This window comes from Heterocephalus glaber, unplaced genomic scaffold (genome assembly GCF_053883595.1).
Source record: "Heterocephalus glaber isolate CG9 unplaced genomic scaffold, H.glaber_assembly_v1.0 deba00001461, whole genome shotgun sequence".
NCBI lineage: Eukaryota > Metazoa > Chordata > Mammalia > Rodentia > Bathyergidae > Heterocephalus > Heterocephalus glaber.
The window spans coordinates 44,381,813-44,408,062 of NW_028258308.1; the positions used below are offsets into that span (position 1 = coordinate 44,381,813).

The 26,250-nt window shown below is 49.7% G+C and overlaps 2 protein-coding genes across 3 annotated transcripts in view; one reads left to right on the forward strand and one right to left on the reverse strand.

Annotated features, from left to right (window-relative positions):
- Positions 1-13,052, forward strand: part of Ap3m2 (adaptor related protein complex 3 subunit mu 2) — a 34,641-nt gene extending 21,589 nt beyond the window's left edge. For both annotated transcript variants that reach the window (XM_004855286.3, XM_087217387.1), the window contains exons 9-10: positions 10,286-10,355; positions 12,983-13,052. In XM_004855286.3, the coding sequence (XP_004855343.2) occupies positions 10,286-10,355; positions 12,983-13,037 (125 nt within the window). In that variant the 3' untranslated portion in view covers positions 13,038-13,052. The remainder of the gene's footprint in view (positions 1-10,285; positions 10,356-12,982) is intronic.
- Plat (plasminogen activator, tissue type) lies at positions 1,523-25,921 on the reverse strand. The gene is made up of 14 exons (XM_004855287.3): positions 25,245-25,921; positions 15,104-15,192; positions 14,240-14,282; positions 12,029-12,166; positions 11,617-11,727; positions 11,230-11,404; positions 10,512-10,603; positions 8,698-8,872; positions 8,006-8,091; positions 6,650-6,845; positions 6,401-6,537; positions 6,112-6,252; positions 4,543-4,709; positions 1,523-2,375 (listed from the first exon to the last, which is right to left on the reverse strand). Exons 2-14 carry the CDS (start codon positions 15,170-15,172, stop codon positions 2,217-2,219), a joined length of 1,689 nt encoding a protein of 562 aa, XP_004855344.1. The 5' UTR covers positions 15,173-15,192; positions 25,245-25,921; the 3' UTR covers positions 1,523-2,216.
- Positions 25,922-26,250: the final 329 nt, after the last annotated feature.

The following is a 26,250-nucleotide window of genomic DNA, read 5'->3' on the forward strand; positions in this document are numbered from 1 at the left end:
CTAGGGCCTTTTGACTTTGAATTTCCTCCCCAGGAGGCCTTACCACTCTGATTCATTTCATAAGCCACTGTCTAAAAAAAAGTTGTCATGGGGGTGGGGTGGGGGTGGGTGCTGCGTTGGGCCTGAGATGAAAAGTCAGTGATTCTTGGTCACTGCTGTCCTCCTGCAGTGTTTTTTTTGGAAACAGCTGAGATGAACACCTATCTAAAATAAAATCTTAGAACTTGTAGGCAAGTAGTGTGAAATCGGGAACTGTATGGTGCTAGTCTGGGACCTGCACTGATTTAAGGGGCCTAAGGACTTAAGCATTTCAGGGACGCCTCTGCCTTTCGCCCCTAGCCCCAGCCCCCATCAAGCTTCTGGGGATTAGAGAATTTCTTTTGTGAGTTTAAGTACTTCTCTTCCAAGAACCTCTAGCGGGACAGTTCTGACAGCTGACAGCTTCTCACAAGATAAAGCACTTTCTTCTTCTCTTTAAAACTCAGCACTTGGGGGCCAGGGATTTAGCTCAGTGGTTCCGCCACCTGTCTCGCAAGCACAAAGACCCGAATTCTATCCCCAGTACCAAAAAAAACACCTCACCACATGCCCAGTGGCAAGCACTGCATCATCAGATCTATTTTTAGAACCAGCATTTCACTGATAGAAATGCAGACAATAGCTGTGAGAGACATGGGTAGCTTCTCATGGGTGGGAAGAAAGTATAAGAAGCAGGAGGCAGCAAGGCAGCAGTGCATAAGTAACAAACATATGTGGACTGGTCTGGGAGTTTATTTTTCTAATGAGCAGAAAAGCAAAGAAGAATGGGGGAAAAGGCCAGATAACAGCTTCTAGTCTGAACAAGGAATTGAGAGGTTGCTGTGTTAGCAAGGCCATGGTGAGGCAGGCTTTTACTTTATGCTGTGGTTACTGGCCAGAGGGCCTCAGACCTGCCTGCTCACCTGTCACTGTGGGGCCGATCTCCTAGAGGCAGCTCAGCTCGACCCTCGTCCATTCCCTGCGGCTGCAGAGTTAGGTCCAAACTGGGTTGGGCATTCAGAGGCCCCATAATCTGAATTCCAAGCCACAGTCCTCTGTGAAGTTCACTACAAGCTGCTGCTCACTCCTCCCTAGTCCTCCCCATCTCTGGCCTCCAGTGCTCTGCATGTCCATCAGTGAACTCTGTGCTGGGATTGCCTTTCCTGCACTTGCCATCTGCATCTTGACCAGTTATGACCACCCTCCGTAAGTCTGTTTTCCTTAAGACTCCCTTGTTATACTCCAAGTGAATTCCAGTCAGTGTCTGCCACATTGTGGCCACATCCATCCCATCTTGCTTTTCTTGCCAATGCCCTGTGCTCTTGTCACACCAAGCTTTCCTTTCTCCCCAGCTCTGACTGTCCAGACAACCTGGCATATTTCTTTGTAGGCAGCAGGTATTTCACACATGTTGAAAGGAGATATTTCAAATGTGAAAATGTGAATGTAAATACCAAGAGAAAGTCAGTTATGGGTACTGTGTAACAAAACTATTCCACTCTGATTTGAGAACAATGTGAAAAATATATCTGAATTTATTATTTAAGTACAGTATAATACAAAGTCGTGGCAACAGAAAGTAAAATCTAAAATGGATCAATATAAATATGCTAAAGCCTAGCTCATTAATTATTAAAATGATATAATTCTCCCATTTTATAAATTCTATAAAGAAAAAAGATTTCTAATGTACATATAAGGAATACCTCTCTAGAGCTGTGGAGTGGAAAGGGGAAGGAAAATACTTGATTCCAAGGTGGTTTGGGGAACATGATCTGGCCAGCCAGCCAATTTTGTTTGAAGGCCTCCTGTACCTGTTACAGGCTCTCCTGTAACCATAAATACACATTCTAGTTCTAAGTCAATCTTCCTGTCCTGAAGGGTCTGCTTATTTCTTACTGTTGAGATCTGCATTCCTCTGAGGTCTCAGCTCCCGAGCTCTGCCTGCAGAACCTGGCAAAGATTGGCATTTATTTACCTGTTTTCTCACCTGACACAATACATTCTCAAGGCAGACCTCAACCCCTAAAACCTTCCAAAGAAAAGATATACTTTGTTCTTGCCTATTGATTCTCCCCGCTGCATGGGGTGGTGGGTTGTTGAGAAACTGGCATAAAGAAGCACATTGTGTTTGCAGCGTCTTCTTAAAGAGGAGGAAGGCAGGATCTCCTTGGAGTTCAGGAATGGGGTGTTCTTGGTCATGGCTGCATATTGTCTTGAATCCACGTGAGGTAGTTAGTGACCTTGGTATATACACCCGGAACATCCTTCTGCCCACAGCCGATGCCCCAGCTGATGATGCCAACCAGAGTCATGCGCTTATCCTTCATGCATACCAAGGGCCCTCCTGAGTCACCCTGCAAAGACACAACAGGTTAACTGCCTGAAAACAGCACAATAAGAGAACATTAGTGTTACTGTTTGCAGTGTTAAGGTTGTATTCTTCAAAATACATAGTTAAGAGAGGGAAGATTTTATCCCTGCTATCTTTTTTTTTTTTTTTTTGGTACTGGGGATCAAACTCAGGACCTTGCGCTTGCTTGCGAGGCAGAGAGGCAAGCGGCAGAACCACTGAGCTAAATCCCTTGCCCTATCCCTGCTATCCTAATCCCTAGAGCCATGATGGTGGCTTTTAGAGACCAAGTGCCAAATTGCAACCCAAAACCTATTATCACACCTATTTATCACAAAGTGCCAACATTGCAATTAAACCTGAATCCTGAGGTTTTTAGAAAAAACAACTCATACATTAACATCTTTTGTTTTAAAAGGAAAACACAATAACATGCATGCCATAGGTTCACCACCACTGCTCTAAAGGATCTGGTAGTGTCTAATTGAGACAATGGCTCAGGGCTGGGTAGCTCAGTGGTAGAGCACTTGTCTAGCATGTACTAGTATGTACAATACCCTAGGTTCCAGCCTCAGCACTGATAGGATAATTGACTTTACCACTTGCCAACTGTTATGGCTTGTGTCTAGATTTCCTCCAAAAAGCCTCATGCACTCATAGGGCTTTTCAGAACTGGCTGGATCTAGAGTGTATGAGGCTGGGATCAAGGGTGTGCAATTACTAAATTAGTCCACTAATTGGTTTGGCACAGTCCTGGGTAGGATTAAGGGTGCCCCACCCTGGGTGTGAGCGCTACCTGCCCTAAGGGTGGATAGCCTAAGATATAAAGGACAGAAAGAGGATTTCTGGTCTCTTGTACCTTGTCGCTTGCTGTCTTCTGCCTGCCATGAACTGTTTCTCCTCTATGATGCCTCTCTACCACGCCACCCTGCCTTGGAGCCAGCCAGCTGGCGGGACTGAAACCTCTACAAACTATAAGCCAAATAAACCTTTCCTTCTTTAACTTTCGGTGTTGGGTATTTTGTCTCAGCAATGGGAAAAAGTAACTAAGACACCAGCTGAGCTCCAGTTTCCTAACTGGAAACACAGATAATACTGTCTACTTCCTGAGGTAGGAAATCCTCCTGGATTTGGGAGGATGAATGAAAAGTGCTGAGAACAATGAACGACAGGAAAACTCTTGGTAACTATTAGCTGTTTTTGTCATATTAAATCAAAATGATGTTTTTGGTTTTGTTTTTAACTTTTAAGCATGCAGACAGTTTGAGGTTTCACTTTGTGTACAACTTCGTTTTGACTGTGACTAGGTGGTACAGTTGAGGTTTCTGAAGAAACCGTACACAGAGAGACCGAGTACTGTTAAGGAACCAAGGGGAAATCGCTGATACTACCTTACACCAGCAAAGCCCACAAAGCGTCTTAGGCAGGAAACTCTCTGTACCTCACTGCCGCAGCCCTAAAGGAGGGCCTGACATGCCTCAGGCACTCAAGTGTGAGCAGTAGGAGTGCCTCAGCCATGCTCAGGCCTTAGTGCCAGCAGGTGCATCAGACCCTGTGCCTATCTTGTTAATTCTGAAATACAAGTGCAAACTCTGATAAGGATCCCAGTACAGAGAACCTGGATAGTTTTCTTCCTGGGGTATAAGGGCTGAATATGAGTTTTTAAAACTCATTTCTCAGAAGAATCTACATCCTGCTTCCCAGCAAGTTGCTTTTCTCTTGGTCCTACCATGGAGCAAACTCCAGTTCTCTAGAAGCTGCAGAAGTTATTTTTAAGGTATGTTGCTTCACCTATCACTTCAATTGCCTGGCTCACAGGAAATCCTGTGCCAGATGGAGTTTCCTGTGCAGACACTGGGGAAATTTCCTGCAGTTTACTTTTTTTTTTTGGTACTGGGGATTGAACTCGGGTCCTTGTGCTTGCACAGCAGGCGGCGAAACCACTGAGCTAAATCCCTGGCCTCCTGCAGTTTATATTTCTTAAATTTGGGCAACTTTGATCTTTCTCCAATTGCTTTACTCTCTGATGCCCTCATCTGGAATTTCCAGGGCCTCAACAAGATGAAATCATTCTACTTGGGCCCTGAGTCCTTTCCTTGGTTAAGAGCCCATTGGCTGAGGAATGTTTTATCCCAAGAAGGCACAGAGCATGGAAGGATGCTCACACTTACCTGGCAAGCATCGTGTAGGTTTGCTTGGTTCCCTCCACTCCGAGTGTCTCCAGCACACAGCATGTTGTGTGTAACAGTTTTATTAAACAGGTGTTGTGATGTGCAGTGGCTGGACGGGTACAGTCTGACATGAGCCTCCTTCAGTTGCTCAGAATAGAAAGGAGAGGCTGAAAGAGAGGGAAATGTCTCACAGTTGTACAGAAAGTTACTTGGAACATTTTGGAAAGGGAAAACCAAAAATTCCAATAACAGCTAATGTTTATCAACCATTTGCATGTGTTGAGTTAGCCTGGGACACTGCCAGTATTTTATTGTTTTGACTGCAAAAACAGTGATTCTACTGGGTTCGGTGGGTTCTGTGATGGCAGTGCAGCTGACACTGTCCTGGCAGAGGACTCCTGCGTACCTTGTTTAGCAGCCTCTTGGGCTGCACTCACTGAATGCCAGTGTCAGCCTTCAGCCACAGAGGTTGCAGCCAGACATGCCTACTGTTTCTTGGGTAGCAGGATCACCAGTTTAATAGAATGTTATCTCATGTGATCCTATCATCTAGTCAAGAAGTTCAAACTGTGTCCACCTTGGCAGTGTGGAAGCAGGCTTGGGGCAGTTTAAAATACAAAATTCATGGCCAAGTTGGGTGTGGTGGTGTGTGCCTGTAATCCTAGGTACTCGCTAAGATGGGAGGATCATCAGATCAAGGCCAGCCTGGGCAAGTTAGCAAGACCCTGCATCCAACAAAAACAAGAACACTGCTCTAGTACTATGGTTTGGGTCTTGAGGGTCCCCAATACTCAGTGTGGAAGGCTTGGCTCCCAGCCTGAGGTGCTTCTGAGAGGTGATAGAGCCTTGAGGAGGTGCAGCCTGGTGGTCACTGGGGGTGCCCTTGAGAGAATATGGGGGTCCTGGGCCCCCTCCACATGCACGTGCACACATACACACACAGAGGCACGCACACACCTTGTGGTACTGGGGCTTGACCCCTGGCCCTTTGCACAAGTTACACTTCCAGTTTTGTATCTGTTTTTTGTTGTGAGAAGACAGGGTCTTGCTAAGTTGCCTACACTGGGCTTGAACTCCCAGAGTGCTGGGATGCCAAGGGTGTGCTACCAGGGGTCTGAATTCTCTTAATTTTCTGGCTGGCACGAGATGAGCAGCCTCTTGTGCTACAAGCACCCAACATGACGATCCACCTTGCCACAGGCCCACAGACCCAGAACTCCAAAACAGTGAGAGCTGGTTTATCCCAAGTATTTGTTACATCAACAGAAAACTAATGAACAAACACATCCAAGGGCCCACAGCTAAGCAAGATAGAGATAAGGGATTTGAACTCAGCCCTCCACAGCTCCAGAATCCAAAACCCACACCCTTCACCACTATACACAACCTTCTTGGAGTTTAAGCTCTTCAGAACACTTGCACCATTCAAGCTTTTTGCCTTTTCCTCACACATGGGGGGCAGGGGCCTTACCCATATTTACTCACCATCATCTTTTCCCCCATTTGCTCAACCACCACATGCCCTGTGCCCTGCAGATGGACAGGATGCTGAGACTTCCCTCCACTTACATGCCTCGTGCTTGCCATAGCCAGACAGCTCGCACTCTGTCCAGTCGGGCAGCTGCAGGTCGGCGGCAGGAAGACAGGCTGTGCGGACTGTGGCACTCTCCTGGGCACAGTGCAGCGAGTCTGACCTCAGGTGCAGCAGGGCTGGGAGGGAGAGGGATGGAGATGAGCATGCAGAGAGGAGCCCTTCTCAGGAAATGGAGCAAGGGTGAACATAGTCATTGAGAGAACATGTGTGGGGTTCACTGTGTGTTCTGGAGTGCGAACTGGGCAGAGGACAGTAATGTCTTACCGATGTCATTGTCGTAAGTGTCCTCATGAAAGTCCTTATGGAGGATATATTTTTCTACTTCAAATTTCTGCTCTTCTTCTCCAGGGACCTCCCGGTATGTCCTGCCCAGGACCACCTTAAGGAGGTGAGGGGAATACCTAACGGAGAAACAGCTTTAGAATGCTATTTTGGCTATGAAATGTACTCCCGTGTGCCTGGCCGAAAGGCCTTAGAGAGTAGAGAGCCCTGCCGGCCTTTCCTGGCCCCTACCTTTCCAGGAAGCAGTGGGCAGCTGACAGGACCCAGCAGGAACTGATGAGCACTCCCCCACACAGAAACCTGTCTTCCTGCAACCTCTTGTTCCCAATGAAGATGGCAGCCTGCCAGGGATGCGAGGCGATGTCTGAGTAGAGTCCACCTTTAATGCGGAACTGTGGCTGCTGGTACTGGCGAAGGCCACAGGTGGCTAGAGGAGAAAACACAGGGAAATCAGACCTGCCCTGCTGGGGCAATTTTGTCCATGGGCCACTGCCCTTCCACAGCTCATGCAGAATGACAGGACAGTGTCCACACTGTCAGAAACAGCTCTCACTTGTTTAGTTCACTGGCACACATGTGAGGTAATGTGTCACACACTGCCTTTATCCCTCCTGGCCCACCTGTCAAGGAAGCTGAGAAATTGTCACCCAAGATCACAGTGGCACCTGGAGTAGAACCCAGGTTTATTTGACTCCCAACCTGAGAATCTTTTTGCTCTGCTTCAGTCTAAGTTTTTGCTGTGGCCATCTCCTGGCCAAGAAATAATGAAGTGTTGCGAACTTCCTTCTGAGGAACCTCTGCATATTTCTTTTATATCTGCCCAAACTTTCCCATTCGTGAGTCTCAGGAGAAACTTCCCCTCTGCAAAGGAGGAGGTGCTTCCTTAGCAGCCCAGCCACCTTGCTGAGTGGCTCCCTGAGGACGCACCACTGTGACCACGTGGGGAGTTAACTGAGGGTTCGTGTCTTCCTCTCCCAGTTAGACCTTGCATTCCTTCAGGAACATCCTGGCTCATCTTTGTGTTACAGGAACTGAGAAATCTATTCTCAGGCAATTTCCAAACTAAAGTTTTACTTTTTGAGAGCTTATCAACTTGAAAATTCTGTCTCTCATCCCTTATTGTAACCCAGCTCCCCTGTGATAAGTGGGTTCTTCAGAAAATATGGAAGTGCAATCATTAGAGATGGGACAGGTCCCAGCTTTGCCTCTTGGAGCCCAAGAAGCCTGTGCAGGCCATTCATGACTTCTGAGGGTGCATTTCCTGATCTCTCCAGAGATCGGGAGAATGGCAAAATTACCCTCTTCTCTAAGGTCTCTTCCCCTCCTCACATCCATTATAGTCCTCTCCAGAGAGGCACCCTGAGAGGACCTTCAGAGGAAAATCGGTGTGCTCTTTGCCTTCTTCTGGCTCCTTCCCTTGTGCCCTTGCTCAGTGCATCTCTGCCCACCATTGCGTGGCTACGGAGGCCTCTCCCCACCAAGGCCCAGCCCCTGAAGCCCGGCATTTCCACAGTCTGAATGGGGCAGCTCAGGGAACAGTGCAGAAGTGAGACTAGGCAAAGAGAGGTACCCAGGGGCCACTCTTACAGCACTGGGGCAGATCACAGTATTCCCAGGTCAGCTTGCGGTCCTTCAGCACATGGCACCAGGGCTTGGCATCCCCATCTGGGTTCCTAGGTGAGAAGGGATTTTAAGGCCATTAGGCAGGCCCATTTCCACTCATGTCACAGGCTGCAGGAGGGTTGGACGAGGCTGGGTGAACCAAGGGCACACACTCTGAGCTGGGAGGGGGGATCCTAAGTCAAACTCCAAGCACAGGAAAAGAAACTTCCCTTTGACTTTGCTTTTCTGTCAGAAACATGCCTTCATCTCATAGGCATGTTGGGAGGAGCTAGGAGCTGTTCTGCGAAGAAACTCGCACAACACATTGCAGTAAGAGTGTCACAGGCACAGAGGAGACTGATGGGATGGGACAGGACCTGTGTCCAGGGATCAGGGCAGGAACACTGGGGTATCTTGATTTTCAAAACTAAGTGTTATCCTAGAAGAATAGGTTCGCCTAGATCAGTGGTGGTGAGCCTATGGCATGCATGCCACAGCCAACTGTTTATTATCATTGAAAACTCTAAAAGGTTTGCCATCACTGGCTAGGTAATGTCCACAGTTCCATCTGAGCCTGATGAACTTTTCACATAACCTTCAGCATTAAATCCTCTCCGTCTCACACCCCACTCTTCCCTCTGCCAAGGCCTGGACCCCTCTGACCCTGTGCTACCTACCGGCAATAATTGTGTCTGCCCAAGCCCAGAGCCTGGGAGTTGAACCTCCATGCAGTGTAACCCCTGCCCCTCAGGATCACAGAGTCCCATGGGAGGCAGGAGGCACCAGACATGGTAAGGCTCTGGGTGCCACGGTATGCTGACCCGTTTCGAAAGTAGCAGTCCTCATTCTTTCCTGGAACAAAAGAAATCTCCAGCTGAAACAAGATAGTCAAATGATGAAGGAGGCAAGCTGAGTCTGAGTCATTCCCTGGCTGGGAATATTAATGTGGCCACTCCCATGTGGAGAAGGCTGTGGTCTCTCCAATTTCCCTTTTTTTCTCTTCAAGCACTTTATCTAGAGATGGCAAGTGAATTTTGCTACAGTTTGAATCTTAAGTGTCTCCCAAATACCCATATGATAAAGGCCTGATCCCCAGTTCTGTACTGCTGGAGGTGGGGCCTATTGGGAGGTCTGTAAATTCACTGGGGGTATGTCCTTGAAGGGGAATGGGAGGTCTTTAGTCAATGGGGGCGTGTCCTTGAAGGGGACTGGATACTCTCGGCTCTGCCTTTCTGTCTTGTCTGCTGGCATTGAAGTGAGTAGTTCTGCTTTACCACTTGCTCCTGCTGCAGTGTGCCACCACAGGAGCACAGCAATACGCCTCACTAATCACAGGCTAAGCCCCTAAAACTGTGAGCCACAATACACCTTTTCTCTGTTTCAAAAGTTGACTACTGGGGCTGGGGATTTAGCTCAGTGGCACCACGCCTGCCTGGCAAGGGCAAGGTCCTGAGTTCGATCCCTGGTACAAAAAAAAAAAAAAGTTGACTATCACGGGAAAGTGTTATATTGACACAAAGCTGACACAGACTTCATGTCAGGTACCAGCTTCCATCAGCTGACTTGGCTTCCTGGGTGCTGTATGCAAGATGTTCCCGGGGCTGTCTATTCAGGTCACGACTGTAGCATGGGCTTTTGGAGCTGCTTTAAATGTAACTAGGAGTTTCCTGTTTGTACTTGATGGTTGCATGGCCTTCGATAGGAGCTGTGCTGGCAAGCCCTGCTTTCTTAGATTTGGTCTGCCAGTGCTCTGAAGCACTTGTTGGGCTTGGAGACAGTATGAGCCTTAGAGTGCCACCGGGTTTCATCTATTTGCCTTATCCTTACCTCTTTTGTCCCATTTGAAACTGACAGGATACACCTCTCCATATAAATGCCATAATTAGAAAGGATCTGTGAGAGTATCTCAATCTGTAACTGCAAATTTGACCAAATCACTGGGGATGGGGAGGATGCTTTAGAATTGTCAAGAGTCTTCGTATTCATTCACAGGTATACTGGCATTACCTGTAGACCTGCAGATTGAATCCACCTTATTTTTGTGTGTGGCACTTAAAAATCTTTCATGCTGTCATGATAAATGACATAATCATTTGTGAACACACCACCAAATTCATAGTGCCTTTTTAAACTTGGTAATTTTTCATTCTGGGAAATTATTTCACATTCAAAGTTTTGAGAGAGTCCTATTAATACAAAAAAGAATATCCATTCATTCTCAAAAAGGACTGGAAACCACTGATTTAGCCCCATTCTCTCCTCTAGGTAAGGAGACGGAAGGTCAGGGGACTGAAGAGGTCAGCTCAAGGTCACACAGAAGCACAGGCCAACCTGGGTGAGTATCTAAGTCTACTGACACGGCTCCCTCTGCAACCATAATGAGCACCTCCCAGCCTACTCCTTCCTGTCCTTGGTTTTAGAAGGACTGTCAGCCCTGTCCTCCCGATGCTTCTCCTGAAACCACAGGGGCAGGAGTGTGGCTGTCACTTACCCTTGGAGCAGGCTGGCGTGCTGCAGAACTCTGAGGTGTACTTTCCTGCCTTAAAGACATAGCACCAGGGCTTTGAGTCTTTGTCTGGGTTTCTGCAAAATCAGCCAAGGAGGTCAGGGAAGGTTAAGACTGAAGCTTCCTTTCAGACACCAGGACTCTGCATACCCCATTGAGGGAAACGGTGCATTTTGGGTTGGGTAGTGGATAGCTGTATCATGTTTGGCAGAAATATGACTTAGTTGTCTTTATGTGAAGTTTAAATGTGGTTTAAGGAAATGAACATAAGTGCCAAAGTGATCGGGGTGGGCAACAGAGCCAGCCCCGTGTGTCACATGGCTAGGCCACAGTGCCAGGTAAATGCAAAACATTAATTCAGGTGTGGCTGGGAAGGTGCTTTGTGGCTGCAGTTAGCATCTGCAATCAGTCGATGTTTGTGAGATTATCCCCAGTAACATGGGTGGACCTCTGAAAGGCAGTTCCCAGGCTTAGACACCTAGGCCTTCACAGTGGACACTAGAGCTGGGCCTGCAGGTGACGCTCCACACCTGAGACTCTGACACCTGCTGCCCTGCACATGGACCTCAGGCAGAGCAACGCTGTGAACCAGCCTCAAGTGCCAGTCCGTGCTGCACTGCTTGCTTCTCTAGAGAGCCTGACTGATGGGTTGCAGGTCTTTTCCCCATTAGAGGCCAGAGGATGGCAGGAGGGTAGCTCTCACCTGCAGTAGTTGTGGTTCCCAAGGCCCAGCTTGATGGCGCCTGGCCTCCGAGCACTGTAGGGCTTCAGGGCCAGCACGCTGCTGTTCCAGTTGACACACTCAGCCCCGCTCTGTGCTGTGCTCCACGTGCCCCTGTAGGAGATGCCCTGGTCCTTGTAGCATGTGGCTCTGGCATCTGATGGAGAAAAGGGTGCAGCCCCTCTGTGTGAGGCCCCTGCTGCTCAGAGGGCTTCTGTAGCACCTCAGGCAGCACCCAGGCTCTAACCCTGCCTCCAGCAGCCCTTCCTTGTCCCCTGCCCTCGCCTGGCCCCATCACCTCGTGCTTCCTTTCCTTTCCAGGCTGATTTGGGGCTCAGGGGTGCAGTGCCTACACACCTCTGAACTCACCTATTTCACAGCGTTTCCCCATAAACCCTTCAGGGCACTGGCAGACAAAGTCTGAGAAGTACAGGGCCTGCCGGCAGGTTCCCCCGTTGAAACACCTGGGCTCGCTGCAGCCTGTCGGGCAAAGACAAGGAAACCCTGGTCACTTTCTGAGCTGCTGCACGGACAGCATGAGCTGCCGTTTTCAGAGTGCCCTCTGCATGCCAGCCTGTTCTGCTCAGTTCCCAAAATGAACTCAAGCCATATCATATGTACTGTTATTCTCCCCCGTTCACATGAGGAAACTGAGGCTGGGCAAGGGAAGACTTCGCTCTGAGCTCCCAGTCTCCCTGCCATGCACTGTGCCTGTTCCCCTCTGCCCACAGCAGGGCAGGCCTGGGGTCTCCCCGGAGCCTGGGCTGGCATGGGCACATACCCTTGACAGGCACCGAGTGGCACTGTGGCCTGCCACCATTACACCAGCAGAATTCTACCCGGTTGCCTCTGAGCAGGGGGCGCAGCCATGATTCGTGCTGCTGGTAAGTCATCTGAGTCTTCTCATCCCTGCAGGTCACTGCAACACAGACAGGTTGGCCTTGTCAGAATGTGATTTTGCAAAGACTCTCACCCCAGCCTACTAAGAAAAATCTCTCTTGCTTTGGACATGCAATCCACTCTCTGTGTGGCTGTTTCTGCATCCATGGGTTCCACTAACCTGGGCCTTGGACGGCTGAACATGTACAGGCATACCCTGGCACTCCCTACATGGTATAGCACAGCAATCATTTATACATTTTTTTTATTTTTATTTTTTGGTACTGGGGATCAAACTCAGGTCCTTGTGCTTGCGAGGCAAGCGGTGGAACCACTGAGCTAAATCCTCGGCCCAATCATTTATATTTATATGGCACTAAAGAATTTCCATTGTACCAGAAGTCTAAAGGTGACAGAAGTGTACGGGAAGATGTGCATTGGTGCTATGGGAATGCAGGGCTATGTCATTTTGTAAGAGGGACTCAAGGATCTGGGGGACCAGAGGGCCTCAGGGTCCTAGAGCTGGTCCCTGTGGATACCAAGGGATGGCTGTAGTCTGTTGTGTGTCCCTTAGGGATACGAGTGGAAAGGAATGGATACCTAACATTTTATCACCAAAGACCACTTTTATTGTTTTCCCTCTGGTGAGCCCTTGTTTTGAAAGCATTTATCAATCAAAATACATGCATTGCTGGGGATTTAGCTTAGTGGTTCTGGGCCTGCCTTGCAAGCACAAAGTCCCAAGTTCAATCCCAGGTACCAAAAAAAAAACAAAAAACAAAAAACAAAACATGCATTAAGTGATACTGCAACTTTTCTTTTCTTTTTTTCTCTCTTTTTTTTTTTTTGGTACCAGAGATCGAGCTCGGGACCTTGTGCTTTCAAGGGAGGCAGCAGCACCACTGAGCTAAATCCCCAGCCCCTGTAACTTTTCATTTTAATCCATCAGAGTACACATACCTATTAGAATTGTTTATTCACATGAGTATTATTACATAGAAATGCAACTTTTGGCCCCCAAGAGAGAAGATGGATCTTTTAGTCTGAAAAATGTACAGAAAATGTGCTGCTTCCTATAGTATTTTTGATAAAATGAAAATAGTTGAAGTAGTTCTGCGGATATTTTATCTTTCTCTATTTTCAAACTAGAATGCCAATTTTTAAAATCTACTTTAACTAATGTAGGCAGTGACATATGCTCCCTGGAGACAATGCCCTTGCTTCTGAAGGCCTGCGGAGGCCAGGCTGCCCTGACAGGAGTCTCTGCTCTCCATCAGCGAAACCAGTATGAGCCAGGATGACTCATTTGAGGAGATTCCACTTTAAAAGTGCTGTGGCCAGGCATGGTGGCACAAGCCTGTAATTGCAGCATTGTGGAAGGCTGAAGCAGGAGGATCACCAAGTTCAAGCACAGCATGTGCAATCAATCTAGTGACTTAGGAAGACACTAAAGGGACTGGGAATGTGGAGTTTGGAAGCCCTGGGTTCAATCCCCAGTACTGCAGGAAGTGGGGAAGAGAGAAGGGGTTGATGTCTTCCAGATCCAACCAAGTTGAAATGGGGCCTAGAGCACTTCAAATCAAGACTAAGGGGCCATGAGCATTTTTGTCCTTGGAATTTGGATAGAAGCTGTGGACCTTAGGAAGGGATTTTTGCCACACTCTGTCTGTGACATAGTCCAGGCAAGTTATCCTCATTTTTACCAATGGGAAGAGAAGGAAACAGAGACGCCAGCTAACAATGGCTGAGTGGCCCTGGCAGCTTGAAGGACCCAGAGGGCCTGGACAGCAGCCATTGTGGTTCTGGGCCTGGTAGCTGTCCAGCCTTAGGTAGGTTGTGCAGTCTTTTGGGGCCTTGTTTTCTCATCAGTGTAACAAACCCTCTGGGCCACTGAGTGCTAGGCTCCCACCAGCTTTGGGACCCCCAATGGCCTGGCTCCTCCTCCCAAAACTTGGCTATCTGCCTGCAGCTGACTGGCACCTTTGCAGATCCCTCTGGAAGATCACCTTCACAGAGGCATGAGCTCTTGGCACATCCAGGGCACCTGGTGTTCTGGCCCCCAACCCCTGCCCTGGCCTCCCATCTCTATCCCTTCACCACGGCTTCCTCTTACCTCTGTAGGACCTGGCACCTCTCCTGAAGCGGGTGTGGGTTTTCTGCAAAGAGACCAGGAAGGACAGAGGTCAGCACAGGCCACAAAAAGACCTCCCACAGATCTGCCTGACCTGGTGGTCAGATGACCCCAGGGGGTTCCTGGCCCAGAGGCAATGGCCATTTCCTGCCTTATCTGTAACCCTTCCTCTCCTCCTATCCTAGCGCTGTCCAGAAAACATTTTCTAAGATGGAAATGTTTCCTATCTGTGCTTCCAATATAATAGCCACTAATCCCAGGTGCCCAAGGAGGGGTTGAAATGTGGCTAGTGTGAGCAACTGAATTTAAATTTTGTTCCATTTTAGTTAATTTAGATTTAAACAGCTGCCTGTGATTAGTGGCTACTACCCTGGATAGTGCCATTGTAGCTCCCTGTGTCCTCCACAGGAAGGCTGCCCCTCTCTACAGCCCTGCTGCAGAGGCCTTGCTCCTTCCCTCATACAAGGTGTCCCATTGCCAGATGTTCCAGGAAGCATGTATCCCATAGGGGCAGCTTGCTGGCTCACATGCCTCAAGGTCCTTGGGGTGCCTTTTATAAGTGTTTTATGGGTTAAATGCAAACACATTATTTTAAAAAACTCCAAAGAAAGCAGAGGGAGGGGAGTGGGAGTAAGATCTGTTGCTCAGTCAGAATAAACATCCAGGTCTGCTGCTGGGACTTGAATCCCAACACTGTCCAGAGGGGAGCGTGTATATGCGTGTTCTGGGCCACGCAGGTCTCTGTCCCTTCACATCTCTGCTGTTGGACACCTGGCCACCACAGGTGCTTGGAGGACACACTGGGGCAGCCTCGCCTCAGGGTCCACAGGGGCGAGGGACAGGCACCTGGCTGGGCAGGGTAGAGATGGCTCCACAAAGCAGCAGCACACATAGGAGCTCTTGCCTCATTCTCATTTTCTCAGCGTCCTTCAGCTCTGTGAGAAGAGGAAAAAGAGTGTGAGCATGTGGAGAGGAGGACGAAGAGTATATCCAAGTTCCAGGCTGCAGCTTTTCACAGCCAAATCCTCCAGAGGGTCTGAAAGGTGATTTTAAAACTTGCACATGTATTTCTATTGTAATAAAACACACAGAATAAATGCACTACCTTACTCATGTTTGAGTGTGCAGTGCAGTGGAGTTAAGGACATGCACGTTGTCACGCAGCTGTCACCACCAGCCATCCCAGGGCATCACCATCCTGAGCCAGGTTTCTGCAGCCACTGGAGAACAGCTTTCCTCTGCAGCCCTGGTGACCGCCTTCTCCTACCAGTCTCTGCGACTCTGACAGCTTGCACATGTAACACAAGTGGGTGCCTGCAGTGTTTGCACTTTGGGCCTGGTTACTTCACTGAGCATGGTGCCCTGAGGAGTCCCCATGTTGAAGTGGGGTGGCGAAAGGTGTCTGCTTTCTGGGTAGACCTCGCCTCGCTTATCCACTCTTCTGATGGGTGCTTTGGCTGCTGGACGATCATTTTGCCCAGGATTTCTGTGAGCTGAAGGGCAAGACTATCCCTGGCACTTTTTTGGCAGCCCAGGGACACAGGCCTGGTTTCCTGGTAGGGAATTCCCACCCTGGGGTTGGCTAGATGCAGCTGGACATCCCCTGATTTTTCAGAGAACGCTTCAGGGACTTCACAGTGGGCATGGCCATCACTGGCCACTCTTCTCAGCCTGCTCCGCTCACACTCTTCTCGGATGGGGCCACTTCGGAGTTGCTGCCTTTCCCACAAAGGCTCACTCCCTCCACTCCAGCCCCCTCCCACTGACCCATCAGAATGTGTCCTGACAGAGCCAGCAAAATGCAGATTTGCCAAAGTAGAAGCAGCATCGGGTTTTTGGTCAAAGACTCAGATCCTCCTGGCCCCCACATTCCCAGTTTCCAGCCACCCTGCCCTCAGTGGCTGAAAGTAGGTTTGTTGATTGGGTGTTGGGCTGTGGTCTGCAGGCTTCTCACTTGCATCCTTTCTTCCCCTGACTCATTTCTCTTCAGTCACAACAGCTGGTTCTCACCCTTCCCCCAGCCTCCGCTCCAGGCCATCTGCCCTCTGTGTCTGTGAAGAGTGTTCCTTTTGGAAGTGCCACTCAGGCCCTTCACAAGGCCAAAAGTTCCCTCGGGGCCAGGATGCAACCTGAAAGGGTAGGTGAGGTGGGAGATGGTTCTGCCCGGCTGATTTTTCTGGGCTGCCAGTGACAGGCCCAAGAGAGGGAGAGGCCAGCAGGGGCCAGCAGGAGTTGGGACACACCCAAGATCTGGCCCCCTCCCTACCCTTCACCTGGCAAGGGGACAGAGGGCACTTCTGGGCCCGCGTTTTCCCTTCACATGCCCAGGACCTCCTCCTGGGCAGAGGCACCGGGCACTCTGGAGCCTTCTCTCACTCGGGACAGCTGTGCCACCAACTCTCCGGCTTCAAGTAGTTCCAGAGGAAAGGAAGTGGGTGGTGGAGGCCATCTAGAACAGGAGCCTTATGGTGGAATCTTCTGATCACAGCAAATTTTCCAGATCTTCTCTTTCTCAGCTTTCCTCAAATTCCTCCTTTCCAAAAATTCTGCTTAAATCCCCCTTTTTAATTTTACTCCTTACTTATAACCTTTTAAAACAGATCTTAAACTTACTCTTCCTTTTCTCCCTCATGGTTCTCTGTTTGCAGCCAGTCCTAGGTCAGCCAGGAACAGAGAGGGCTCTGCTTACCCAGAACTTTGGAAGGAAGTCTGCATTAATTCATTACACAAACGAGTAAATGAACATCAGTGGACAGTGAAGTCCTCTTTTCCATCTTGCCTGTCAAACCACCCATTTCTAGTCCACCCATTCACTACCCCACAGGACCCTGCGAGTCTTTTTTCTGGACACCAAGTTACTATTTCACTGAGAACTCCAGGTCCACCTACATGGAGCAGGACTGCAGATGCTGGGCGACTGCAGAGCGAAGTCTTGCCACACTCAACCCCTGCCCTCCCTGAGGGAATGGCTCTTCCTCAGCAAGTAGGGCCAGGCAGGGACACAGGGGGGCCGCAGGATAGGCTGCTGTACAGACTCACAGATGTGCCAAGTTCAGCCCTGCCACAACCACAGACCTGACACAGAACTCAGCATGGTCCCCTCTTCTGTCCCCTCCGTGCTTGGGGAGGGTGGGAGCTTGGGCCTTATCTCCCTCAGCCTTTGACCTCCTGGGCCTGCAGCCCAGCAGCCCAGGCTCTCACACTGCACAGCTGGAGGGCGCACCACAGAAATGAGTCATCCTGCCCCAGAAAAAACAGTCTAAAGACAAAGGAGAAGCATAGGGGGAAAGTGTGTCTTTGTTTGGTCTTTGCTGGAGGTGTGGGCGCAGAGTATAGCCCTAGATAAAGAACAAAGTGAATATCAGAACAGGCACTCAGAGCCAAGACTCCCCAACTAAAGTGGAGTCACAGCCTTGGAGACATCAGCATGGAGGTGGGTGGGGTCGCGGGTTAAATGTTAGAAGCCCTTCTAAACTCAGTTCATAAACACAAAGACTCACAACTTTCTCCTCTTGTATCCTCTTCCTTTTGTTATACTTAATAGTTTCCTAGTATTATTAAGGAATAGAAAAGCAAGAAAGAGGAAGGAAGAAGGGAAGAAGGAAGGAAGGAAGGAAGAGGGAGGGAGGGAGGGAGGGGGGAGGGGAGGGGGAGGCAGAGAGGCCAACTGGGAGGAGGACTGGCTTGTACTGGAACCCCTGAGTACAACAGGAAAAGAGAGATGTAAGGCCTTCGGTCTCCAAGTCCCCAAAGCTCAGCCCTGGCTGGCCCACACTAGCACACAAAGTAGATTTTTACAGCTTTATAAGAGGCACTGTCTCTGCTGAGTACAGTTAAGCAGACTCAGGGCTTGGCAAATTGACAGGTTCTATAAATTAAAAAAACACAAAGCATATGGTCTGGCAGATAAAGCACACCCTAGATCCAAGGGTGTGTGAGCAGGCACCCTGTACAGTACCTAACCTGTACATCCATACTCAGCCAGCCTTGTCTGCTTCAGCAAGTGTGTTTGTCTCACAGGGCAACTCTAACCTTCCTGCCGAAGAGCTGTGTGCAGTCCTGTCTGATACAGCAACAAGGATGTTGCTGGATTCTCTGAATAACCTCAAAAAATGATGGTTGTGGAGTAGAGAGAAAGAGCCATGTGACAAGACATGGGCGATTTTGGTACAAGCAGCCCTCCTGTGAGAGGTGCAGTTTTGGAGAACTGACGATCGCACCACCAGAAACAGGGTATTCGTTCCTGCAGGGTGATGAGGTAGGGAGTCACTGCCAGGTACCAGGCAGTAACTGATTCTGGGTGGCAGTAACATGACTGTTGGACCGACCCAGGGTGGCAGATGCCACAGGGGCCTCAGCCTCCTTGGCCTCGGTGCTACCACTTCCCTCTCCAACTTCCCTCCTAGAACTCTGCTGTCAGGAAAGCAACTGATAAATAAAGTCACTCACCTAAGGGGAAATGGGAAGCATCTGTATTTAGAATCAAAATCCGCCCCAGCGATGCAAATGCAAGGGAGCTAGTATCTGCTGAGGGCAGGATTGCTACACATTGTCAGAACAAGTGACAGGATTGCATGCCTCGGGAGTGGTGACACTCCTATATGGATTCAAATACTTTAGAACACTCTCCCACATGCAGTTCTCTCCCTCTCCCTTTCTCTCTCTCTCACTCTCTCTCTCCCTCTCTCCCTCTGTCTGTTTTGTGGTACTGGGGACTGAAGCCAGGGCCTTTGCACTGAGCTGCAACTGCAGCTCTTTTTAAATTTTTTTTTTGAGACAGGGTCTCCTGAAGTTGCTCAGGATGGGCTTGAACATGTGATGCTCCTGATTTTCAATAAAGGAACTGTACAGATGCAGTTATCAGCCAATCCATCTTTATGATTCTAGGTGCACACAGCTTGTACTCTTGCCAGCAGGAGGGCAGAAACATGAATAGCTGAATGAGGATGGAAATGGCCAGGGAAGGGCCACAGGGAACTGAGACTGCTCTCGTATTGTGCATCGTGTGCAAGGGCCACTGCACTTGTCTGTGGTAAAAGAGAGCCTTAGGTTACGACTGCCTGGCAGAAGCTTTCGAGAAGTCTGAATAAGACAGAGTCTATCTCTGTGACCAGCTGCCTGGGAAAGAGCACACTCCCCCACCCCCTCCACCTACCACAGCCAGATGGATGCAACAAGCTTAGAAAAATGGCTAGGACCAGCAAGAGCAACGATGTCTCTAGAACAGAACAAGAGGTGAGGCAGACCCAGGCCTGGTGGTGCACACCTATAGTCTCAGCACTCTGGGAGACTGAAGGAGGTGGGTTGCAAGTTCAAGCCCAGCCTCGGCTACTTAGGGACATAGCAAGACCCTGTCTTAAAATGAAAAGAGAGAGAGAAGAAAAGAGGTGGGAAAGAAGGAAGGAGGGAGGGAGGGAGGGAAGGGGGGGAGGGAGGGAGGGAGGGAGGGAGGGAAGGAAGGAAGGAAGGGTGGATGAGGTGAGGTGAGGTTCTGGGAGTGAGTAGGGCCGTGGAAAGGCCGGAAGTCTGCACCATAGTTCACTTTTGTCAGAGCAGCATCTGCCCTCCAGCTGGCCCCACATGGGCAGATCCTGCCCACTTGGAATCCCAACTGCCATCATCTCAGGAATTCTTAATCCTTCACAAAGTGATCCTCCTTAGCCAAACTGCTCATCTTCTCTCTTAAACAAGACCCTTTCACAAGGGGCAGGGAGGAGCAGGTTGGCTTCTTGATCTAATTTGACCAAGTCCAGTGAGCTGAATAGAACAGAATCCTGCACTTCCATGGCTCCCACCGTGCAGGATTCTTTCCAAAGCGCCCACAAAACACAGGCACAAGCTACTCAAGTGAGATGAAATTAGCTTCCCAACGACCCACACCCAACATGTTTGTTGTCCTCTTCTCCACATTCCACTTCTGCCAGGTGACAAATGAAGAGTTGGTTGTGGGGCTAGGAAATAGCAGTCTCTCCTTCTTCCTGCCAGGATAAAGATAAAAGGAGCCCTTTCTCCATAAACTGAGATCCTTCTGAAGAAAAACAAGGTTCAACGTGCAAAAGCCAACTCAACTAAAGCAAAGAAATGTATACTCCAAGGTCTGGCTCTAAAAAACCGGAGTCCAGTGTTAATCTCAAGAGAGGTCCTGGTGGGAAGATGCCCGGGCCTCATTTCCATTTCACTCCCTGGAGCAGCCATCACCATAGGGCAAGGCAAGATGCAATCATGTGACAGTTCTCCAGGCCTCTCACACTCTTGAATCAGGAAATAATGACCGGAAGTTTTCATTACAGCATACAGGGATTTACTGCATTTTACCGGCCTTGTGGGAAAGTAATGCGTAGTGTATGAGACATGGGCATGGACCAATACCACTCACCTCAGGTACCAGAGCACCCAGTGCTGGCCTGGCACTGAATTACACAGCCCCTCAGAGGCTTATCACTTAGGTGTTGTTCCCTGGTTTGTACAGATGCCAGACCTGAGCTTCACCAAAGTGACACTCCCTGCAGGAGGTAGCATCGGGCCTCAAACTCAGGATTCTGAGTGCTTCTATAAAATCCAATGCTCTTTCTATTTCTTACTATCTCCGCAACACTATCTTGTGACTTTTTTTTTTTTTTTTGGTACTGGGGATGGAACCCAGACTGTTCCACATGGTTGGTAAGAGCTCTACTGCTGAACTAACTAAAACTCCTTTTTATTTTTATTATGAGACAGAGTCTTCACGAAATTGCCTAGGCTGGCCTTGAATTTGCAATCCTCCTGCCTCAGCCTCCCACTTAGCTAAGATTACAGATATGTGTCACCACACATAGCTCTTAAAAAAAAACAAACACTAACACTTTTTCCCTCCCTTCCTTCCTTCCTTCCTTTCTTTCTTTCTTTCTTTCTTTCTTTCTTTCTTTTTCTTTCTCTTTCATTTCTGTTCTCCCCTTGGTACGAGGGATGGAACCCAAGGCCTTACATGTGTGGCATGCACTCTACCATGGAGCTCCAGGCCTTCTGATATTCTTCTGGGGGGAGGAAGTTTCTGGGGATCAAACCTAGGACCTTCACACTAGGCTACGTCCACAGTCCTTTTTAAATTTTTTATATTTAGACAAGTTCTTGCTAAATTGCTAAATTGCCTGAGCTGGGCTTAACTTGCAATCTTCCTGCCTCAGCCTCTCAGAGGCTGGTATTACAGGTGTATGCCACCATGCCCAGCTTCTTCTGATATTCTTAATGTGCTCAAAGTTGATATCAAAGCAGCCTGTCAGAATGCACAGATTGCAATCTCTGGACAAGTCTGGGTAGGTACCTTGCCTCCCTGAGCCTCAGTTTCCTGGGCATCATGACAGGCGAATTCCTCCTACCTTGCTGCCTTATTCTGGCAGTCAAGCAAGGTACTTTCCCTGTGCGGTACACAGTGAGTATTGGCTGTGCTTACTATGCCCATGCCCTTCTGCAAAGGGCCACAGCGTCTCCCCGAAGCAACTTGAAGCTGGCAAGGCTCTGTGTGGGCACTGTATTCTGGTGTTAACGCCAGTCTGGCCTCTTGAGCTCACCTGGTCACGTCATAACAACCTGGGCCAGATCCCTCCAACCAATCCAGAATTTCACTCCATTTCATTCATAGCTCAGCACGGACAGGAGCTGCTGTGTCCTGAGTGCAGGTGGTATCTTGAGCCCTATTCTAAATGTTTTCTCACTTGCTTTTCCTGGCCTGTCTACACCACACATTCGGGAGGAGGTGAGATTAGCAGCTGGGACATCCAGGAGGTCAGATGTTGCTACTGATCTGGCCCAATTGATGTAGGGCACAGGATGGCCAGAGGCCAGAGCTATGCTGTGGATGCTGGAGCTTCCCAGAAGAGACAAATATACAAACCCTTCCTTTCTCTGCAGCCCAGGTAGCAGAGCCTGGCTTTTGCTACAACTGGCAGAATAGGACATGTTCCTTTTTTCTGACCGTCATACACTGCTGCAGGGGTGAGTGAGTGGACCAGTCGGTTTCTTCTCTTAGATTGTGCCTACTGGGCACTGGTAGCTTCCCCACTCAGCCCTTCATCCTGGACCTTCCAGAAACCTCTGCTGTTTCCAGGTGCCTGTCAGACCCCTCACTATCCACCGAGACCTCAAGCCAGCCTTGCTCAGGTGAACTTCCTCTTTCCTGGTACACAAAGGTACCAATGCCCTCATTCTACAGTCACACTTGGAGCTGAGTTCCACCCGTGCAGGAGAAAGGCTCTGGTGACAGAAGGACATGAAGGCTGTACACTCCTGGGCCTCACGGACAAGTAATGAGGTGGACCAATGGGGTCTACCAGGTGGGCTTTCTGGAATTAATAACTATATGCTGTTCATTGAGCAAAAGGAAGAATTTGTCAAACAATGAAGGGTGCTCCTGCCAGGATCCCGCCTGGGCCTGGAATAGGTGCATTGCCTGGGCACGAGTGTCCTGGTGATAGAAGCTGAAGCCCTTCCCTCCTCAGGGTAGGGCACTCTCAGTGGGCAAAGGGCAGGATACTCCACCCTGGCTTTCATGGATGGGGGAGTTGGAGGGTGTCTGGAATTCCTAAGAGTTCTACATCTGGTGTGGGTTCCCTAACCTCTAGTTATAAGTCTACACTACCGTATCCAGGGTGAGCAATGATAATTCAAAGGCTCCAAGTGTGATCAGGTCTTCTAGGTTCTCCCCAAACAAGTATAACAAAGCCTCAGATGTACCGTCAGGAGCATGGTGTAGACATCTTATGCACCTGAAAACAGGGCCTGTCAGCTGAGAGTCAGCCTCTCAGACCCAGGCCATGGTACCACTGTGCAGATGACAGAGAGCTGAGTCTGTTTGTCCCTCTTCCCCTCCTGCAGGCATGCAGCTTGATTAGAGAAGGACCAGGCAGCTGATCTCTAAGTCTATCTCCAGCTCTAATTTTCTTTCTTTGCTTTTTTGAGACAGGGTCTCAATATGTAGTTCAGGCTGGCCTTGAACTCACTGAGAGCCTCCTGCCTTGGCCTCCCAAGTGCTGTTATTACAGGTGTGCACCACCACACCTGGCTCCTGCTCTAATTATGAATCTAAGTCACCCTCACTCTTACTGGGTTTGATCTGAGACATACCACACTGTTCTGTGAGCTTCTTTTCCTGGGATGAGGTTTATGGCCTGAAACCTGGGATTTGTCCTGGGTTACAGGGAGCCTGTTCCCCTCGCAGACTTGCCTCCTGTATTTACAAAGCAAAAGGCCATACAGAATATTGCCATCCCTCAGTGTCCATCCTAAAATTTTACTGAAACAGAGCTGAAAATTACTCCCAGAAAATTTTATTCTTCGACTGCAGATAAACAATGCCAAGTAATCAAAAGACAACTAAACATTTCAACTAAAAACTCTAAATCTTCCTCACTCCCAGGCACTTGGTACCTCAGAGAAGTCCACAGGTTTTGAGTTTGGAGTGGAGCTAAGTCTACTACCATTGCCATAAACCCATTGCCACCTCAGCCATTGGGCTGAACACAGTTTGCCCACACATGAAGCTCTGAAGTTTTAAGGGGGTGCCAGTCTTTCCAGACTGAAGTTGTCAGAAAGCTCTGACTGACAAACTCCTGCTGGCAGATTGGTAACTGGCCTCCCCTGAACAATGCTCTGAGTGTGCTGTAGTCTTGCTACTCACTGACCAAGAAGCTGTAGATGGTCAGTCATTTCAAGCCACACCACCAGCAGTATGCCCAGGCTGCTTGGGGTATGGGTTTGAATTCTATGTCGGTCCTGAGTTCTGCTCATCAACACAGCAGCCTGGCAAAAGTGGAACAGATTCCTGTCTTGGGGAGCTGTGGCTATGTCTCTTGTCCCAGGCAGGAGTCTACTAAGAGGCTTCACAAAATAATGGGGATTCTCTGGGGGAGCGCAGATGGGGACAAGAAGGCTAGGGACAGAGCAGCTGTCATTGCCTTTGGCAAGACCCAGAGATCCAAGCTGGCCTCCTGTTGAGTAAATTGATGGGTAGGAAGGAGCTGTTTATGTCTCAGTATTCACAGGGTCCCAGCAGCTGCCCTGGCCTGACTGCTCTTGCAGGACAGGAAGAATGCATGCCCCAGGGTGCTGCTGACCTCAACCACTGATTCTGGAGATGCAAGGTCTGCACCCAGGGTAACCCTGCCAAGGACTGCTGGGAAGTCACCTTTGGCATAGCTCCAGTTGCAGCTGTCCTTGCAGGGTTCCTTCTCAGGATTGCAAACACACACACACACTTTTTCTCTGTCATCCATCAGCCTCAGGAGACTACACTATATTATTCCAAATCTGCCACCAAAGACATCACTGCCACCAGGCTTCTTTACACCTGAGTTCATTAGTTTCTTAGGTGCTCAGCATGTTTTCCCACCTCCCTCCCTTCCTATAAGTTAAAAAGAAAATAATAAAGAAAATAGCAGTGAGAATCCAGAGGGTCAGCTGGGGCTCCCACAGAGTCCGTTAGGATTAACATTAAAAGGATTTTTTCCCAGTAATAGAAAAGCCCTTAAAAAGGACAGCACTTGATCAACACTACTGGAAAGAAAGCTGGGAACAAACTGGCTAGTGGCATCGGAGATGTTGTCTACCCAGACTCGAGATGGGCCGCTAAAAGTCTGGCTGCTCTTTCCTAGCTCTTCCCACTGGTTAACAGGCCCCGAGGTGAGGGACCCCCAGCATCCCAGCCTTAGCGCCTTCACAGGGTCTCTGGGGGAGGCCGCAGCGGGCCCCACCCTCCCCAGACACAGGGGCTCAGCTTGCGACCACGGCACTGCCCGGTCGGGTCCCATTGTGTGCGGGGAATTTCAGTCCCTTTCACCTCCCTGCATCTGCAAGCAGAGACTACCGCAAGGTCGCTTCCTCCTCCCCACCCTCCCTGGCCACCACGCCCCTCAGGTCCCCTCAGCAACCCGAGGGACAGCAGATACGGAAAGAACTCCCCAGCCAGTCCCCCACGACTCCGCGACAAAGTCGTCCCTGCTTTGGCTCGAGTTACCTGAAATCTTTGACGAGAGAAGAGGAGATGGCGGCCTGCAAGCACAGACCCCGACTCACCAACACGGTACACCTCTGCTCAGAGCCGCAGCTTCTCAGCTCCCCGCTCTAGCTGCTCCGCTGCTCTTAAAGACCCAGTGGGCGGGCTTGGCAGGGAGGGAGCCCCGTGGACAGGGCCGCCTTCGGAGGGGGTGTCTCGGGAAGCAAGCTGGCTGGCTTGGCCTGGCGCCAGCCAGATTATTCACAGTCCTGATGTCATCCAATCACAGGAATCTGGGAGCTGGATGGGGCCTTAAGAATCTTCTTTTGACCTGGACTCAGAGACCCGAAAGGGATTCTCAGGAAGGGAGGCTCCAATCCTGTCCTGACAGTAGTTCAAGGGCTAAACACCCAATGGGGAGGCTGAGGGTGGCAGGGTCTTCTGCCCCTGGGTAGGCACAGGGTGGTGGGGCAGTGCAGGGAAGGAAAGGCTGGCCTGCCCATCCACTGGGGAAAGTGGCCAGCCTGGAGCCAGCTTCTTAGGACCCTCAGGCCTCAGTTTCTCCCACCCCTGATCTCTGGAAGTTTATTTCACTCCTCCCTGAAGCAAAGGCCTGGTCTGGGCATCCCCTCCCACCCCTCACAGCTAAGATCCCTCAGGAACCCCCAGCCCACTTCTCAGCTTCTGGAGTTTGCTCTTAAGCGGAAGGCACCTGCTGGACAGGCTGACACCTTTTGACCCATGTAAGGAAAGTCTTAGGGTGGAGCCTGGCTGCACCAGTAAGCGGGGACCTCAGACAGGCTCTCAACTGTGCTGAGCCTGCACTCTCTATCTGCTGGCCCCATAAGGATCAGACAGGCTGCTGCAAGCTGTCAGGGGCCTGACAAGGGGCATCCATTAGTCTCCATTGGTGTCCAGCTCATGGGGATCAGGGGTCACCAACAGGTCCCCCCCCCCCGCCCCCGGAGCTTTGCTGAAATGTACCCAGTTAGCACCTGTTGACACCCTATGTTCCCACCATCTTAAG

Bases quoted from the DNA above. Each gene is read 5' to 3' on its own strand.
- Plat (XM_004855287.3), bottom strand. From the start codon at position 15,172: ATGAGAATGAGGCAAGAGCTCCTATGTGTGCTGCTGCTTTGTGGAGCC. The intron at 11,405-11,616 runs GTGAGTTCAGAG...TTTCTCCATCAG, and splicing joins GGGGAAACGCTGTGAAATAG to ATGCCAGAGCCACATGCTAC. The intron at 8,092-8,697 runs GTAGGTAGCACA...CTTCTCACCTAG, and splicing joins GGCAGACACAATTATTGCCG to GAACCCAGATGGGGATGCCA.